This window comes from Amblyomma mixtum, chromosome 7 (genome assembly GCF_055824585.1).
Source record: "Amblyomma mixtum isolate Tamu chromosome 7, ASM5582458v1, whole genome shotgun sequence".
In the NCBI taxonomy this organism is placed as follows: Eukaryota; Metazoa; Arthropoda; class Arachnida; order Ixodida; family Ixodidae; genus Amblyomma; species Amblyomma mixtum.
Genome location: NC_143018.1, coordinates 5691588 through 5711078, shown reverse-complemented (window position 1 = coordinate 5711078; position 19491 = coordinate 5691588). Strand labels below are relative to the sequence as shown.

Sequence of the window (19491 nt, the reverse complement as noted above, 5' to 3'; positions counted from 1 at the left end):
TTGTGCGATTTCTTGAGGGTGTCCTTTAGTATGCTCGTTAAAATTAAGGTTAAAAGGGAGATTCATTGCTCTTCTTGCTAAAACGCTGTAAAAATATAAGAATAAGCTTAAAACAAACGAGCAACTCGCCCACCCTCCCAGCCGAACTTTCGGTTGCTTTGTCATCCAGCAGGTGAGCAGCCAATCAACTGAATGGCTCGCGTCGGATCAACTGAGTGGCTCGCGTATGCAAAAAATGCACTCGTAGCTGAGTGCAGTTTGTCCTTAATGCTATAGATTTCACAAAAGTTCAGATTTTAAGAACGTCGGCTATGCCTGCTCCCGATTAGGCCTGTATACACTGCGCACAGGAATTTTAGAAAATCCCCACAGATACGAGAAATCCCTCGTAAATACGGAAGTCACTGTAGAAATATCAGCGAGACGTAAAGTGCGGTGAATAGTTACCTGCGATGTCTTTGTGCATCACTCGCGAGCAAATAATTAAATAAGGTAACCGTTACGACCTTACTCCGGCATGACCATTAACTGCGTAATGGGTTTACTGCAGTATTTCTTCCGGCAGACCCCAGAAAGAGTTTACAGTTTATCACCGTGCGACCACTGCGTGCATAAAGATATGTTTCGTCGTAGAGTCACTGAAAGAAATATTGCCAAGTACTTACGCTCTGTCACGTGATGTCACGCCCCTGGTCACGTAACCTGACGCTGACGGCCTATGCTGTGCATCTGTACAAGTACTCTCGTTGTAAATATCCAGCATGGTCGTGCAACGCGCATTGCGCATCGTCCATACCAGGTAAATCCTTTACCGCGAGGCTATTGCTTGGGGTGAACAGCGGTGTTACATAACTTTCCAGCTTATTCAAAATTATGTGTTCGTACGTCGTGTTTCTTGCTACTTTAGAAATATTTTGTATGCTGCCGATTGCGAGTGGTGTTTCTGTGCTTTAGTTCTCTTTCTTCCGCCGCTGAAAATTGTGAAAATAAAATAAACTGTTTACTTTTTTTGCGCTCGCCATATCGTAAATCGGCAAAAGCTAGTTGTGCAAGGGCGACTATCACAGCACAGAACTTCTGTCACCCGGTGTAAGGCTGTGCACGACTCAGGACTGTTTCTCCTGTGCTGTCTTCAGCTCACCACACGGCAATTAACTTCAGGAATACTTATATTTAATTTTAGCTTCATATAATGTTACGATTCCACATTTCCCTAACACATTTAATCCAGGCCTTTCTCGCCACTTCTGTCAAGCTAGCGGAAGCAAGAACTCATCTGTTATTAAGTATAGAATGTGTTCGGGTTGGTTTTTACCAATGGAAACCCTTGTGGGCGCTACATAGTGAAGACTAGACACAGATTAAGGAAGGGCAAACAGCTATGAAGTCAATGAGCACACATACGTGAGCAAAAGGGAGAAGTAGAAGCCACGTGGAAGCCAAATGAAGTCGAAATAACGACGTAACCACATCGTTCGGCCTTATTTGTCTCTTCTTAGCCTGTGTCTAGTCATCACTAAGCAGAGCGCGCAAATGCTTCACTGCACTAGTCCGTTTCTCCACACTAACAAAGGCACTTGACCCTCCATCCAGGGTCCAAGCAACGACATGAGGCGAGCCTACATTGATTGTAATTGAGCGAAGCATAGCAGCATCATGTTCTTAGAATTCGGAACTATTTGATATCACATCTAGAGATACGAGAACCGGATAATTGGAGACATTCGCAGAATAAATGAGCCGCTGATCACCAGAAGCGTCCATAGCGAGGGGCCATCTGCATCATTCGAGCCCTCTTGGCGAGCGCGAGCAGAATGATTCCAGTGACCACCCCAGCAGACACGGACAGTCCGACGATCAGGTCTCGCAGCTCCGCGGGTTCGGTGGGGGGGTCGCGCTGCCTCAGGCCGTGGGCCCCTTCGCCCGTGGCGAGACAAGCGGCGTGGGAAGCCCGGCGGGAGCCCAGGATGGCGCACAGCATAGTCCGGCGGCATCCGCTCTCGCACGGCCCGGTGTCCTTAAGCGACGAGCTGAGGCTGATGTACCGCGACAGCAGGTCGGGAGAGCGGGAGATGTCGCGCGCCAGCTTTGCCACAGAGGCCGTAGTCAGGTCCGCCACGCCCAGATCCCTCCTCGCCGAGTACAGGTGTTCCCATCGAGGCTGCTGCTGCAGACGTGGGAACAGAAGAGACAGTTTGAACGCAAGAAATCATTTTGTTGTTCCTCACTAAAGCTGAAAATATCTCAGGGGCTTCATTTCTCCTCTCTCCACATTCCGACACATGCGTGAACAGCGCGCGACTAGGCGCGCGGCAGCGGCGGCGGCGCAGCGACGGTCCTGCCGCCTGGTGGAGTGCGGCTGAAACGGTTGCTATGGCAACAGCGCTCCATCTGTTTGACCTCGGCCACCGCCGGGAGCTACGCGATGGCTCGAAACCTGGCGTAGTATTGCTTACGCAATAAAAGTGCGCTTTTTACAGCGCAAGCTATTAGTGGCTACTTGGTGGCGTGAACGCAGTGCTCGTTGCCGTTACAAATCACGTGACCGTGACGTCACGTGACCGTCGCCGGTGTCGGAATCGGCAGAAATGAGGCTCCCGAGGGCGCTCATCACAGATTTCGATTGATTCGTTGGATCGCAGAAAGCAAAAGTACGAACAGCTGCGCTGTTGAACCGCATTGAGAAAGCATAATAACAGAGCACTTTTCCTCTCAACTTGTGGAATAACCATTGTTTGAATGCGAATAATGCGTTTTCTTGCATATTGGAGGTACCTCTGTAAAGATTCCGGTCTTTCAAGCCTTCCGTATTCCCAAGAAGCGACAGCAACTGCTGTTCCAATGGAACGTTGCACCCGAGAGTCAAACCAAAGCCAAAATGTACCCTTCCAGGTGTTCACATGGTGACTGAGGAGCTATTTAAGAAGCACTGTCGACAGGGGCAGTTAGATAATGACTAAGTTCGATAAAGCAGCGCGAGAACACAGGAATTAAAGGATACCGAGACCTTGGCAACGGGTGGAAAAATTTGCCGCTTATTTTTCCTCCACAATGAAGAATAATATAACAAATTACACCTCCTGCAGTGTATCAAGTTCCATACAACCCCTCCCACAAAAGGCCATTCACTTGCTTTAATTTCTGCGGAACCGGATCGCTTCAAGCTTAATTTTCCATGCCACAGAGGAGCGGAATCGTTGATCATCTAGCATGTTTTCGTAGAGCATTTTCGTAGAGCAGTTTCGTGGAACGCTATGTATTTGTCCTCTTGAGCCTTTGTTTGCTGCTGGGATTATTTTGCGGAAATGTGCCCCCTTTTGGCAGGAGAATTTGTCTGTAGAACCGGAATGCTGTTTCAGCTGTTCAGTATTCTCACTTGGATGTTGGGCAAAATAATCGGCCTGCAGTGTCTTAAAACTAAAACGAAGCAGTACTGTCAGAAAGAGTGAGTCACCTGAGAACTGGCGGCCATGTTGGCCTTGTCCAGGTCCATGTAGTAGACGCTGTAGTCGAGGATTTCGCCCGTCGAGCGCCGGTAGCTGTAGAGCCGCACGCAGGGATTGGTGGGCACTGAAGTGGTCCTGTGCAGCGGATGGCTGCTGCCGCGGGGAGTCACCGACCCGGCCAGCTGGACAGCGCCGACCGGCATGCCTGCATCGCAAACCTGGCTGTAAGTTTCCTTTTTTTTTAATTCCTGTCAGCAAACTTCCCATGCAGAGATTATACCCTCACGCTTTTCAGAATCAGAATCAGAATTTTTATTATTCAATCATTTGTTCGATACAAACTGATATGCCGAAGGAGTTCCCATAGTCGATGACTGAAAAGGGACCTCCTGTTCATGACAACACTTGGTTAAGTAAATAATGCGCAGCATTTTAAGAATGAAAGATGATACCGAATTAAGAAACAATGCATACATTTGTAGACAACGAACACAAACTGCGAAGGCAATAAACAAAAAGAAAAAAGAAAGAAACAAAAAGAAACTAATGGTTAACTGTCTGCTATCAAGTATTGTTTTAAGGTGTGTTTAAAATTACATACTGAACGCGAGTTTTTAATATTCAGAGGTAAGGTGTTCCATAATGAAATCGATGAATACTAGACAGTCTGCTTGTCTGCTTGCCATAGTTAATACGAAGTTTTGGTGGGAGGAAATTGTTGTTAGAAGCAAACCGGGTAGTGTTGGAATTGGTGACTGTGGAAGATAAAAACTCAGCTGTTGGTAATTGGTTGTTGATGGTTCTGAAGAACAATATACTAAACGAAATTTGATGAGCTCTGAAACAGTTAGGGTATTGCTAATATGGAGTAAATATGTGGCATTAGTAATACATGGGCTGGATGTAATAATTCTTATAGCTCTGTTCTTGATTACCTGAGTTGATGCAAGGTGAGAGCTGTATTTCCTCATCATATTAAGCCATAGTGATGTGACTATGTATAAATTAGTGCTATAATGCGATCAATGTGTTAAAGCTAAAATAGGGTCATGCTTTGATAAGAATTCGTATCCCAGGAGCCATTTTTTTATTAACGCAAGTAATATGGACATGATACTTGAGGGGGTTATCGAGGTGTACACCAAGGAACGTAGCACTGTTAGAGGGAAATATAGTTTGGTTAGCGATATTGATAGACGGAACAGAGGCTTACCTTCTTTGATGGGAGCTGAATACCATGAATTTTGTTTTAGAGGTGTTGATATGAAGCTTATTACCGTTACACCACCGAATGATATTCTGTAGGTCAATGTTTAGTTTAGAAATGAGACGAGAGATGTCGTTATCGGAGTTAAATATAGCAGTATCGTCTGCATATAAAATGCAACTGTAGCTGTTGTGTATAAACAGTACAGTATTCGACAACTGCAGATAGACTGTCCCCAGGCACCTCACTGTCGGGCAGTGAAACGACTTGGCACTGCAGATGCCTCGAGGAGTCACCGACCCGGCTAGCAGTGCAGCACCATGCTTTGCACAGCCCCATCTGGGGACAGTCCTTGCTGTCCAACAAACAAAGCTCAATATTCCGCTTTAAGTTCTCGTCAGGGACAAGCATGAAACGTACTTCTGCAGCCTGATTTGGCGCGGGCCATGGAAGCAGCATCCCGCATGACACCATGTGGAAATAAAGTACACACGGATATTAGTGCGAAAGCACTCTTACGCTCACCAACATCGACCAAGAATCTTGACACCGTACCTACGTTCGTACGATCTTGTGCCGTTGCCAAGCAACCCTAGTTAATTCCCGAGCTGGGATAGTAACTCGGGTAAGCTGCTCGGGACGAGCAACATGGGTCGCACAGTCCCTACCGGTGGCTGTGATAGGAACAGCCACCTGCCAGTGCAGTAGCGCATCGCTTAACCGATGCGCCATTGCGCTGGTAGTGGTATATGAGCACTCGCCACCATCTGTGAATGTTAAGTACAAAATGAACAATTCAGCGTATATGGGCATTAACCCACTAATTATATTGCATCAAACCCTTAAGGCGGAGTTGAACACCTGTTTATGCACGTCTGCTCGGTTCAACTACTTTAAACCCTTACCAATTTTTTCTCTTCGGTCAGCTGGTTGTATACAGAGTTTTCATAGCCTACATGATGTGTCGATAGGCCGCGTCGACCTTTCACCCCCGTGGCTGTGGTGATCCAATACCGTGCCGGCCGCTGCCGATGCAAATATAGGTCATTTAGCGCGGCTCGCTTACTTGGGCAAAATAAATGCCTGCTCCAGTTTGCGTTAGGTACCGGGGCACAAAAGGTGACAGACTGAAACCACCACAGCTTTAACTGGCTTAACTCGAACTCAAAAGTACTGGATATCAGAAGCAAAGTTTCTGCTGGAGGATTCGAGCCACATTATCGAAACGATTATCTTTGCGCGCGCACACGTGCGTGCGTGCGTGTGTGCGTATGTGTGTGTATGTGCGTGCGTGCGTGTGTGTGTGTGTGTGTGTGCGCGTGTGCGCGTGTGTGTGCGTGTGTGTGTGTGTGTGTGTGTGTGTGTGTGTGTGTGTGTGTGTGTGTGTGTGTGTGTGTGTGTGTGTGTGTGTGTGTGTGTGTGTGTGTGTGTGTGTGTGTGTGTGTGTGTGTGCGCGCGCGCCTGTGTGTGTGTGTGTGTGTGTGTGTGTGTGTGTGTGTGTGTGTGTGTGTGTGTGTGCGTGCGTGCGTGCGTGCGCGCGCGAATTTAAATCACGAATTGTAACCCGCTATTGGAATTTTTTGTGAAATATTAAAGTGAGGACAAACGAAATGTCAGCTACAGCAGGCGTTCAAAACTTCTGGCAGTTCTGATGGGGCAGAAGGACGAGCTGTCGGGCTAGTTGGAGTTGTACACCGTAAAGAAATTAGCGCAAATTCAGTGACAAAGGACAAGGAAGGATGCACATCAGACGACGTTGTCAACCGCCATACGCATCTCCTTTCTCCTCCTTGGTCTCTAGTTTTTCGCTAATTTCTTTACAATACTATGACGGGAGCTCACAGCAATATAGAGACGTCATAACAAACTGGTCTTCATAGCAGGAGATTGGGGAGGAGCTCTTGCCCGTTTTGTCAGTCAACAGGACGAAGTTGTTGCTGTGCTGGTGGCCGAAAAACTGTCCGGTCACAGTGTCCTTGTACTGGGCGATCAGGTCCTGGTACTCTTCGTTGATGTGCTCGAAGAACGGCATGCGGGCGGGCTCACCTACCAGGGCACGGCTAGAGTAGCCCGGTCCGACGTGCCCCGAGATGAACACCTGAGGACAGCGAGATCCTGCTTTGCGTACCATCACCTACTGACATGCACATGTAACACTGCTCTGTCCATTCTTTACGCAAGGCTATAACGCTGGACCAGTGGCGTGACGCTAGTCACAGCCTGTTAGAGGGAAGGTGAAAACGTTGCCTCTGCGACTACGTTCTCATGCTTTCTTTTATTTCTCTGCATACTTCGTTCTCTGGGGGAGGGTACTGTTATTATTTTTCAAGATATGAAATCAGGGATAAGTTGAAAATGACCGTTCGTATCCACACTACGACAAAGCTCAAAACGGATTTGCAACAGTTTGGCCCCACAAGTCCCTGCCAAAGCTAAGTTTGGGCGTCTGCACATCAACCATCCTACTGCATCTCAATCGTTCCAAACACTGCGAGCGGCTGACATCCAATGTGGCGTAACTCTTGGGATTTCTGACCTTTAAAAACGAGAGCCAGGCAGCTCGTACACACTCACTGCACACCTCTCAGCCTACAAAAGAAAAAGCACGACACCGCTGCAAGCAGGGGGGGATGGGGGGGGGGGGGGGGGGTCGTCAGAGGGCTTTCAGCTTACTAACTGCGGAACTTCATACACCTTTGTACACAGAGGCCCGTTCTCTGCGCACGTCTCGAGTTCCTCTGCTTGGAACACCAAAAGGCTCTCTACGATTCAAAGAAATACCGAGTAAACTGAAGATGGCTTGCATCAACAGATGCCGTCATCATCACCAGCCGTTGTCGCCAGAAAACCGCGGTGCGTCAAAGCAGTTTGTACATTCTGGTTCTCGGAGGTAAGGCTGCCCGGCCATCCTCTTCCAAACAGTGTTCACGAGATTGTTCTCGGTCTCGACAGCGCGAGTTTGAATCAAGCGGCGGGAAAATATTTGTCCAGTTTCCACAGTAAAAAAAAATGGTGTAGTTTAGCTCTGGTTAAACCTGGTTGGTTGCGAAAGCAATACAATGCAGAAGCAGTAGAGCAACTAGATTCAGATATAGACTCTTCGTCGGTGGCTTCCATGGCGAGACTCCTCGAGGAGCGCGGCACGACCGGCTCCTCCTGGCTGCGGTGGAGAGAGCAAGCTGACGTCACGCGTCGCCATAGCAACGGAGAGGCTGACGTCACACCATCTGTTAGGCGCGGCGGCGGCTCCTCGAGGAGCAGGGGGTCCACGGACCACGCGACGAGGGTTAGGCCTGGCGTAGTATTTCTTTCGCAATAAAAATACGTCTTCTGCTACAGGACAAAAAGAGCCATAGTAATGTAGAAGAACTTCTTGCTGGGCGAGTTAGTGCATAGCTTTCTTGGGATGGCGTTGCGCACACAAACAAACATACACAGGAAGAGGCAGAAGACAGAAAGAGCGCTCTTTCTGTCTTCTGCTTCTTCCTGTGTATGTTTGTTCGTTTGCGCAACGCCATCCCAAGAAAAAGCCATAGAATCGATTTTTGCTTAGAACTGTTGTATGGAGTTCCCCTCATTTTGCCTTAAAGCGAGTAGCAGGCTGAGGAAAGCTGTGCGCCTGAAATGACTAAAAATAAACTTCAGGCATGACAATTGGCATTTGGCGCCAGCACCTTGTGTCCCTTGTGCTGGGCGTCACGGAGCTCGTCTCGTAGCCACGCCATCTGGGGGTCGACGAGCTTCGGCCTCTCGCCCTTGTTCATGCTGTACCAGAGCACCGAGTTGAGGCACACGAGCCGAATGTTGCTCGAGAGCTGCCGGCTGTAGTAGCCCCCTGCGCATGCGCCATGTGTGCACATACATGCGTGTGCCCGACATGCGCCGTGAGTAGACCTCTGCCGCTACAGTCTACTCAAACGAGCACCAAGGGAACCCAAGCTGAAGTTTCCTGTGTCGATCGCAGCGCCGTAACACACAGCATAGCGAGAGAAGCCGGCAGTTTTGGGGGCACTCGTAGTGCTATTCCACGCCACCTCCCTGAGCTTATTGGCATGAGCTTCTGCGCTCTGTCGAGGCCACACGTGGTGCGTGCCAGTTGTCTGGGTTATGTTTACAGAAGCGAGGCAAATAGTGCTATCAACCAAAAGCGGGCTTCTAATCGTTCAGAATGTGTTCTCGCCTTTGTAACGCCCAAGCGACTGACGGCAGCAGTTTTTGGGCGCCTCGTGGAATAACTGCAGTGCCACCTGGGCAGCGCAGGTTCTCTATACTAGTTGTCGCCGCAAAAACTACATTTCTACAAATCATGCAATGAAAAGGCACTTCTTGCGGAAATAATGGGTTATCATCTCTGCGACTTTTCTAGAGTCCAGCTACTCCAGCAAGAATCACACAAAAAGCAGGTATTCATTAGATAGATTTAGTACAGATTCATGTTTGCTTCTAGCGATAAATTACCGCACTCGAACTATAGAGGCGTTGTTTACACTGAAAACAGAGCTTTCATGACCTAGTAAAAGCTACAAAATAAAGTGCAGATGTTGCGACCACCAGCTGATTTTGTGACTAAACTGCATGCGTCGGCACAGTTTCTTTAGGTGCAGACCCAAGAGGATAGGCTACAGCGTCGTTCATTTCACTACCGTGATCACGGAGTCTTTTCCGGTGTCGACGTCACAAGTATCAATGAAGTAGGAGGAAGGAAATCTTTAAATGTGATTTTGTCGCTAATAAACGCGTCCTTTGCACCTGGACAAACATCAGCATAGCTCGAAAAACCATACAAACGATGTTTGTTCAAAACAAAACATGGAAGAAGTTCTCGGTGTCCGCTAAAATAAAACACAATTTAGTCGCCTATTTAACAGCCGGAGAAAAACGCCACTATAAAACACCACTAGTATGAGTACTTTGAGCAAGCAATTATTGCCTCTGTGCGAGAAACAAGAACACGCCTCGATTGATCACTGAACCAGCAAATGGGACTACAGTCACTGCAACAAATCATTCGCAATGGCGGCTCAGCGGTTATGCTGCTGCGCTGGTGACGCGAAGGACATGGGTTCGATCCCGGCTGCGGCGGAGGCGAAATTCCAGAGGCCCGTGTACTGTGCGATGTCAGTGCACGTTAAAGATCACCAGGTGATTGAAGTTATCCAGAGTACTCCACTACGGCCTCCCTCATAGCCTGAGTCGTTTGGGACATTCAACCTTCTATAAACATACTAAACTGCTGCAAACATATGCCTCAGTGTCTGCCCTTGAACCTTGAGGAAACGATGATATTTGGCTCACCGCGCTGAAAGCTGCCCCAAGCATCTTGAGGGAGCACTTCCCTGAAGCCGGCTTCGTTGACAAAGCCTCGGTAAGGAGTTTCGTTCTCGGATTCCACGGCATTGGGCGGCGCCCAGTCGTGGTTTCCCAGCGTGGGCACGAGCAGTGTCGGACTGTGTTGCGTCAGGGGCCGAAGCAAGCTTCCGAGCCAGCGGCTCTGATTGTACACTTCAGCCCAGGTGACGTCATCTTTCCGAGCCACGTTGTCCCTACAGAACGGCAAAATGAAGCAACAGCTCCCTGACCAAGTGTCTTCCTGCACACCTCCCCCTCTCCATTCCCCATGGCTGTGCTCGGTCGGATGCTAATGCCTTGCTATAAATTTTGAAATTTTATTTTGCACTAGTCACTGGATGCAGTCCTGGGCTAAAAGCAATGTATGTAGCTTTAAAAAAGCCCAGGAACATGGCAGCAGAGGCGAATGTTTACATACACGCACTGCATAAAAGTAATTCAAATTACGTGGTGAAACCAGGTCATAAAGCACACATGGTGTATATGCACAGGTTGGTCAAAAGTTCCCAGGCCACAGGGTCTTCTCTTAGGTATATCCAGGCACTTTTGATGCCGATAAAGCTATCAAGGTTGTCAGAGGTTATAATGATATCTGTTTTCTTTATTTTATTTTTTGCGGCGCGTCACCACGCATAAAACAGAGAGGGGGGGAGGAGGAGCACCATTTTTAACCGCTGATATCTTCGGTGCTAAAGTAGCAAGCTACAGACTTTTCCTGCGCTGTGATGAGCGATGGTATACCAATCTCTCGTGCGCTCTTACTAGCATCAGTAGATAGAATGATCTCGTTAACAAAATTTGGGCTGCTGACAGACGCAGTCAGTTGCGCACCCTGTCCAAAGTACAAAGTCCACGGAAGGTTTGATCCTTTGCATGGCCTCGATGGCGGACAGCGCCAGGAGCTCTGGAGCGTCACAGAGGTAGTCTCCATAGGGACCGACGTCCTCCACGCAGCTGCCATTGCCGCCAAGGTGGCAGGACACGTCACGCCTACACCTTGCGGAGTATTCGCTGTCCACGTGAAAATCCGTCACGTGCCAGAAATAGCCTGCCAAAAAGCAGAAAGGGCGTCAGTAAATGTTGAACTCCATTTTACAGGACGCAATTGTGCAAATTTCCTTAATTAAAGAACAAGCTTTCATTCTTAAAAAATTAGCAATTTGGCTTGAAATTCACGTTACGCACTAAAACAATTCTGTTTATTCCAGTTTTCATCTACAAAACTGAGGATTCCGAGAAAAAAAGGCAACGCAGTCGACTGCTTGACGGGCCTCCCCACCCCCTTGTTAGTCGGCAGTGGTGCAATGCAAAACAAGCACGGTCAGTGGCCATTGAACGATAAACCACGTATATAGCGCCTAGGTTACCAACGTTTTCAAAACTCTGAAAACTGATATGAATATTACTTACGGTGGGCTACGTGCCTCTCAGTGAGTAAGGATCCTAACAGTAACAGTTAAAAATTTCACTATTCAATATTAGTTAACCAGCCTGCTAGTTAGAACGTCTTAACTGTATTCTGATGTACTACACCACTGAAAATGCTATGCCGAAAAAAACGCTCATCTAACTAAAAAAGCTATTTTTAAAGATTGTGTAAAGTCTATGTTGAAACACCCTGTATACTGAGACATTGCTGAAGAAGCTCGCACATTATCTGGCATTACGCTAGACACTTCATCACTTCTAAAAGAAAGCAGTGAAGCTCAAAATTTTCTCAGTGTTTTCCTGCATTGAGTCTTGCGGCAGTTATCACTAATAAGTTATCCGGAAAACAAATCAACCAAAAGATTGCCGAGATCCCATAGTGATGGCTTCTCCAGCTGCCACTAAGATTGCTAAAGCAGTGGTCATGTGTTCTGCACGTACCGACGTCGTCTGAAGAGCGTCCTCCAGAAAGCGTACGAGTCATCAGAACCATTGGGACGCAGCAGAGCCACATAGGAAAGTTCAGAACATTCATTGCCTTCCTCGCGCTGCAGCCGCTAACAGTTCGCGCCACTTCAGGCGGAAATCTGAAAGAGACAGTCCTGGTTGCGACAACGGGAATGCTGAACGGTCCAGTTGAGGAAGGTTTATTGTAAAGCAGGTGTGAAACAGCAAGGTGGTGTTTGTGAGTGTGTCTTTACAGCGACAGCTTTTAAGGGGACGTTTCCTGGATCTGCTTTGTTGGCGTTGGCATAGCACCACGCAAAGCTGATTGGTCAGCATAGAGTGACGTCACGCGCGACATCACAGTATGTTGGCGCCATGGGAGTGCACCGTGCTGAGTGCTTCTGTCAGTGACGTCGCGAGTGTCAGCATAGCGGTGTCAAGCGCACTCAACGAAAGTTTCGGGTTATTCGGGTTTGACGTCCCAAAGCGACTCAGGCTATGAGGGACGCCGTAGTGAAGGGCGCCGGAAATTTCGACCACCTGGGGTTCTTTAACGTGCACTGACATCGCACAGCACACGGGCCTCTAGAATTTCGCTTTCATCGAAATTCGGCTGCCGCGGCCGGGATCGAACCCGCGTCTTTCGGGTCAGCAGCCGAGCGCCGTAACCACTGCACTCAACGAAAGAAGTACACGAATAATTACGAATAGGCAATATAATATTCACCTACAAACAGCTGTTGTCCCGCTTGGGTTCCATGATGTAACCGTCCTGGTTGTTTTATCTCTTCCCCACAAGACTGGCTGCATTGTTACGGTGTAGCCCTAACGTACTCTGAACGGCAACAGCTTTTCAACGTCTGTGACCAACACCATCGTAAAGGGGTATACGGACACAACCTTTTTTGTGTCTCTTTTTTTGCCTTGAAAGAGGCCTACAAGCATAGTGACCATGAGAATCAGCTCAAAACACCAGTGTATTGTGTTAATAATTTACAAACGATTTCGTAAAGCCGTTTTCGTCTCGGCCGTCGTCTGCGCGGCATTGACGTCACGGTCGACCAGCCAACTTCGACGCTCCCGATGACTTCGCGTCGCCGGCAAGCAGTGGTTATTCCTGTGAACAACTTCTGCGATCGGCGACGTCACAATAATCGGGACAAGTGCACCATACGTCAATGAACATAAATGCGTTGAGCTGCTCCTAGGTGAACATTTAATGACATATTAAAGTACGTTGAACTGAACGCCTACGACTGAAACTTACTAGAAGGCACCTCCTTACGTCCATAGAACAAACCATTTCATTCGTTGGCGTTCAAAATTTTGCGTCCGTACCCTTTTAAGGCGGTGGCTGTGTCCACACGTCGAATGACAAATGTCAAACGTGAAGAATCACTGAGAATCTCGAGGCGCATATTGGCTACTCATTAGAGAATCATTTTGTGAACGTTAGTGCGTAACCGCAAGAAATATAGCGTAGTGTGTATAGCAACAACAGTTAGACGGCGCAAGTAACCAAGTAACTAATCCAAGTACTGAAAGGAACAGCTACGAAGCATAACTAAGAGATAGGAATGAAAGCTTTAGCATGGGATGCGACACAGTTTCAGTGTGTAGCTTGTACGGCAGAGCAAGCGTTCTTTTAGATTCCGCGGCTCCAAAACACACAAGATGGAGTCAGACTGGCGCGATGGCAGTTGCAAAGCTCTCATCCTCGAACAGGAGAGGCGATGAGAAAACAAGTATTAACTGGTTGCTGAAAAAATGAGAAGCAAATGAGAGAGTGTAGACAAAGAAACAGCATAGTCTCACCTTTCTTTCTTCTTCGTCTTTCACCTCGGTCAGTGGGATGCTTGTAATACACTCTGATGAATGGACTCAGAGCAGTAAAAAAAAAAGGAACCTGTTTCGTGCCTGAAGATCGAACTGTTGTAATTTAACGCTACCAAACAAAGCTTGTTCATTTGGCTTTATTTCCATATCGTGGTAAGTCGTAGCAGTCGACGACGGCTCCGATACCCCCGATCGCTGGGTGGAAGAATGTTAGGAGCGTCGGGTGCCGCCATGCTTGGCATTTCTTTGTCTTGATTTTTCTAACATCAATTTGTTAAACTTCATGGTATTATCTACAAATTCGCCATTTTCCTCTAAGTACAAATTCTATTGATTTATGCGTTTCAGCAATTTTCAATTGAGAACTCGCATCCTTTCATCGCCATCCTGATTTCGAGCCAATAATTTTCCAATCTCTTTAGACGATGTCGACCTCAGGTTCATTCACGATGTATTTTAATATTAACTGCCCTTTTCTAGTAAAATATGTTCAATTACGCCTATCGATTTACCACACGCTGCTCATCTGTCATCTGCCTAGTTATACAAGAGGTCCTCCCTAAAACTGTCAGAAAATTTAGAAAATAGGCTTCACGAGTTACAGCGCGCTTTTTTCAACATAGCATTGCCAGCGGTGTACTGCATCAGAATACAGATAAGACGTACTAATTAGCTGGCTTATTAACAAATGTAAAATATTTACCTTTTACCTTTATTTTCAGGAAAATCATTATCAGGCAAATTATTATTCAGCAAAGAAGAGGGGTTCGGGAGGTTTGAAGACGCTCTTTCAATTGGTTTTTAATGGTCACAGAAAACTTAGTTTGGCCAAACTAAGGTTGCAGTAAACTAAATTTTCTGTGACCATTAAAAAACCAGTCGAAGGAGCGTCTTCAAACCTCCCGAACCCCCTCCTCCCCCCGCTTCCCCCCCCCCCCCCTGCGGAATCTTCACGGCCACCAAACGATATGGCGCCACCGGTGCGATCGCTGATAGAACAGCTTGATTTCTTTCGCCGTCGCCGCAGACAATGTGAATGTGCGACTTTTCTCGATTGATTCAGGCATGTAAGCCCAACAGATGTAGCATGAAACAATTATGCCGACCGAATGCCATTTCTGTGCGAAATTTGAGCTCGAACAATGCGCCCGTTTAGCTGGGAGAAGCATTCTACGGAGTGCGTTTATTTGCGCAACACGCGGCATAATTTTCGTGAAACATCTCACCAAGCTGAGATAGGACCTGTACCTAAGAATGACTCCTTATATGAAGTAAGTGCAGCCGAGAGACGCATCACATCAGAGGACGGGGAAAGGGGGCAGACTGGGATTGGCAGAAGGAGTTCCTCTCATTTCACCCAGTGTTTCCCGGCATTGCTTCACGCGGCTAAGCATAAAGCATGAAGGCAGTGTCTTCAGCGACAGAAGACAGTTTTCCACTGAATTTGCGCGACTAATAAGCGCCGCGAGCGTTCCCTGAGCGTTGCTCGACGGCGCCTGCTGTCGGCGCTGTGCTGCCTTAATTAAAACGCTTCAGACGGCGCTGAATCGTCTTAACGCCGAGAGAGAGGCAACGTGGTTGCTCACACTTTAAAAGGCTAGCCATGCGAAGGCGACTCTTCTCAGATCTACGTTCTATTATAAAACTGGTTTAGGTTTTGGTTTTTGTGGGGTTTAACGTTCCAAAGCGACTCAGGTTATGAAGACGCCGTACTGAAGAGCTCCGGAAATTTCGACACCACCTGGGGTTCTTTAACGTGCACTGACATCGCACAGTACACGGGCCTCTAGAATTTCGCCTCCATCGAAATTCGACCGCCGCGGCCGGGATCGAACCCGCGTCTTTCAGGTCAGCAGCCGAGCACCATAACCATTGAGCCACCGCGGCGGCGTTCTATTATAAAACTGGTTAATGCCATAAGGCCAGCGCATACCGGGACGACATCTCGGCTGTAATCACGCGCACCTTGAAGAACACCTTAACTTTCCTCCTTCGATGTGGACATTCCAAAAATTCAGGGAGCACTTTGGCTCTCGTAAGTGCTACAATTCGAAAGCGTTTCCTGATGCACTGTTTCTGTTTCTTTTATTTTTAATATTTTATTTGTATTTTATTTTTTATTTTTTTATTTCCTTAATTTTATTTATGAAAATCTTGCATTCACTTGATGCGCCTTTATTCATGCTCAAACCCTGAGCCTTCGTGGCGGAGTGGTAGCGTCACCACTTCAAACTGCCTTCTCTGCCTTCATGCTTTATGCTTAGCCACGTGAAGCAATGCCGGGAAACACTGGGTGAAATGAGAGGAACTCCGTCGGCCAATCCCAGTCTGCCCCCTTTCCCCGCCTCGATTCCCAGCCTCGACACAGTTTTTATTTTTTTAAGTTGTGACGGCAAAACGCGGCCACGCTTGCTAATTTTACTTGCTCACGACAGTATGAGGCATTAAAGGCTTTCGCGTTAAAATATACAAGCATAGACGTCTAACAGCCTTCTGCTCCGACTATCAACCGAGCTACAGGGCACCATTACGTTGATTACTTTTATAACCACTTGCTTTTTATTCGTGTCAATGCCAAAGGTTCACTGTCATGATTCAACTTGCGGTCGTTTGACCCCACGATGACCCCACCAAAAAAAAAGAAGAAAGTTTCTTGTGGAGTTCTTTCCACGCTCGGTTGGGTGCGTGCGACCGTCGAAGGACAGACGACCGGGGAAGAAGGGCTCAACCACGTCTGAGAGGAACCGAAACGAATCCGAGGAAGCCAGCGCAGCTGCGGCCGCGGCGCCATCATGCCACACCTGTGTTCGATAGACACGTGCCGTTCGCAGTAATGGTGCACCGCCGTTCGAAAGAGCCGCAGACGGGTTTCCTCCTCGCCAAATTCCCACGTGTGGACTCTGCAACAGGTGCCTCCATTTGCTGTGTTGTGTTGTGTTGTGCCGACCTGTGCGTCGTGTTGAAATGCCACCTGGTGAAGGGGTGGAGCCTTAGGGTACTTAACCAGTGCCCTAAGTGAGAACGAACGCTCTGGGCCCTGGGTAAAAGGCTCATCCAGTCGCTCGACGTCATAAACTCTTAATTTTTGTTTCTTTGCTTTTCTGCCTTTCATTACGTAAATAAGTGTCTTAAAAAAGTGCCATTAAACCTGCTTGTTTTCGTATCCCCAACCTTCTAAGCTTCATACCGTTTCCTCATCACGGACGAGCCCCAGGGAGACGCAACAACTGGCCACGCTACCCGAGATATGACATCACATTAGTAAAAATTCCAAGGGACAGTTAGGTTCCACCGTAAGCGTATGTCGCGATATCGCTAATGGTTCCCTTCCTGGGGTCCTCTTAGTGGGTCGCTTCACAGACACGGGTGCCATTCTTGCTAAGCTATCCCTTACGAGTGATCCCTCTCGCGCAGGTACTCCTCCTTTGTTGGCCATTCTCCGCACCCATAGGTCCCCACACCGCTACTGGCGGGGAGACGCAGCGGTAAAACGATGCGCCGTGGCACAAACCCACCGGTGCAATTACAGACAGACTGCTTTATTTCCCCCCACCGTCTCTCATGCTTTCACCCCACCTTTCCTCCTGAATGTACCACCTGTGGCGTGCCCAGATCCACACTTTTCCACTACCTTTGGGAATGTCCTTCCCCAAGGCAGTGCCCCCCATCCCCAATCCCACTCGTTCTTCCTGGGAGGCTGCTTTACGGACCACTCAGCCCGCCGGCCAGAAATGGCTGGTGGATCGGGCTTCACGTGAAGCACAAGCCCGTGGACTCCCGGACCAGTAGGCGACCACCCTGGAAGATTTTTCTGTGTGTGTGTTTAATAAAGTTGTTTCCATCCATCCATCCATCCATCCACCGGTGCACGGGCCTGTGAGACCCGAGAGACTCTCCACGAGCAGCTTCTGGCGACCGGTCATCCACATGCCACGGCGGGCAGCTTGCTCACAGTCTGGTGGTGGTAGAGGAAGGGTATCTGTTGTTTCAGCCGGCGTCTTCGCTCCGGCGGACGTGGTTGTTGCGACGCGCGTCTTTTCTTTTCTTTCACGCTTTCCTCTTATCTTTTAACTCCCCTCTATCTGCACGTGGCAGCGGTGGTGGCTCGGCTTAGCCAGTCGGCAGGCCCGTGCACTTTCCTTTTCATTCTTCTGTCAGCCGCAACAACAACAACAAATGCGACTCCACAGCAAGGAGGTTCAGAAACACCTTGAGACACACGTCTTATAATTATAATTGGAGATGCCGTAACGTTAGTGCAAAGTTATACGGTCGTCGGCAGCTTTTCTTAGGAAATGTTTAGCTTCCATTCGAGTGTGCACCCCAAAAAATAAATTGATCAGCGCCTTTTAAAGCAATAAGAACCTATGAAACTTTAAAGCAGTCGGAAAAAGGGTGCGACAAGCATACTTTGCACCCTTTTAGGCAGCCAAAAATAAGGGTGGAATTGTAACGATCCCACCCTTGCTATGGGTGTGACGAGCATAGTTTGCACCCTTTTAGGAGGGTGCAAGGGTGTGAGTTATAGACACGGGAATTTTTTTACAGTGTAGAGGAAGGGAGGAAGTGGGAGTGAAAGAAGAAAGAGGAAGAGAGGCCGTAATGAAGAAAATGAATTTAAAGAAAATAAATTACGCAGTAACTGTGAATTCACGTCCAGGCACGAATATGAAGAAGGAACGCCCAGCGAAACGCAGCGGCAAGAGACTGACTTTGCAATTCGACTCGGCGAGTTCCGCCCGGCCAGCTATCGCGTCACTCCAGGTTTAACCAGAGCTGCACCACAGCGAATTTTTTTTCACTACTCTTATTGTTGTAATTTTTGTTTTCTTCTAGCACTCCGTTTCAATGAAACAGCGCTGTGTCTGAGAGCTGCCCTCGAGCCGAATCAGGGCCGAATTCAAAATGTTTGCTCGTATGCTGAGATGACGTGCTTGCCCAATCCCCAACAGCCGGCAACGCTGAAGCCTTCGAGCCCACCATTCACGCACCCGTTACGTGTAAAGAACTATGAAATCCCGCGCCTTACTGACTGGTAAGTTCCATCCTCCATCCTTCTCATCACTACGCGCTTTTGAGTGACAAACGAGTTTGGTTCCAATATCGGGGCTATTTTTTACTGTTCCATTCGGTTTGTCTTGCCAGACACGTGTGATACTATAGCAAACAACACAGAAAAAAAAATCCTAGGTATCTGTTCGCAAAACACCTTCGCTTTTTCTCCCTTAAGTTAAGCTGCGCATGTGACCGAACCTAACCAAGACGAATTCGTAGCGCCGGTAGAAAAGTGTGCTCTGTGATCTACTCGGATTCCTCTTCCTTTTCGCTAAGCCAGTGGCTCCGCGCAAAAGGTGTTTCTTGCTGACTTTCCCTTTGAACTGCGAGGGGGGAATTCCGGTCTAAGAAAGCGCGAATCCTGTCGTCTCCAATGTCAATAGCATTGACCGCTCCTTTTCCTGAAGCGAACGAGTAAAACTGCGCAAAGAGAACGAGGCCTTCTCTGTGCGCCTTTATTCCCGCACTCTTTGCGCAGCTTTACTCGTTCGTTTTCTTAACCCGCGAGGCGGCTCTGAGACGACGTCTTGTTGGATGAGCTTTAATCGGAATGTTTTCAGTGGCGTTTCAACTCCATGATTTTGCTCCGCCTGCCTTTCTCCTTTCATAGCTTCCTTGATTTTTGCGAGTGCGAGGGACAAAATACTGGGAGGGAGGAAAATTTCAGAGGTGGTCGTTGAAGAAAACGTCTTCTGTGGATCAAAAGTGCGGTGTAAAAAGAGT

The 19491-nt window shown here is 48.1% G+C and overlaps 1 protein-coding gene across 1 annotated transcript; it reads right to left on the bottom strand.

The window, feature by feature from the left end:
• Window positions 1-1615: 1615 nt before the first annotated feature.
• Window positions 1616-14464, bottom strand: LOC149334845 (acid sphingomyelinase-like phosphodiesterase 3b). Its single transcript, XM_089551473.1, has 7 exons — window positions 11872-14464; window positions 10834-11050; window positions 9949-10196; window positions 8328-8488; window positions 6559-6751; window positions 3455-3651; window positions 1616-2167 (listed from the first exon to the last, which is right to left on the bottom strand). The coding sequence occupies exons 1-7, from the start codon at window positions 11963-11965 to the stop codon at window positions 1748-1750; spliced, it is 1530 nt and encodes a 509-aa protein (XP_089407599.1). The 5' UTR covers window positions 11966-14464; the 3' UTR covers window positions 1616-1747.
• Window positions 14465-19491: the final 5027 nt, after the last annotated feature.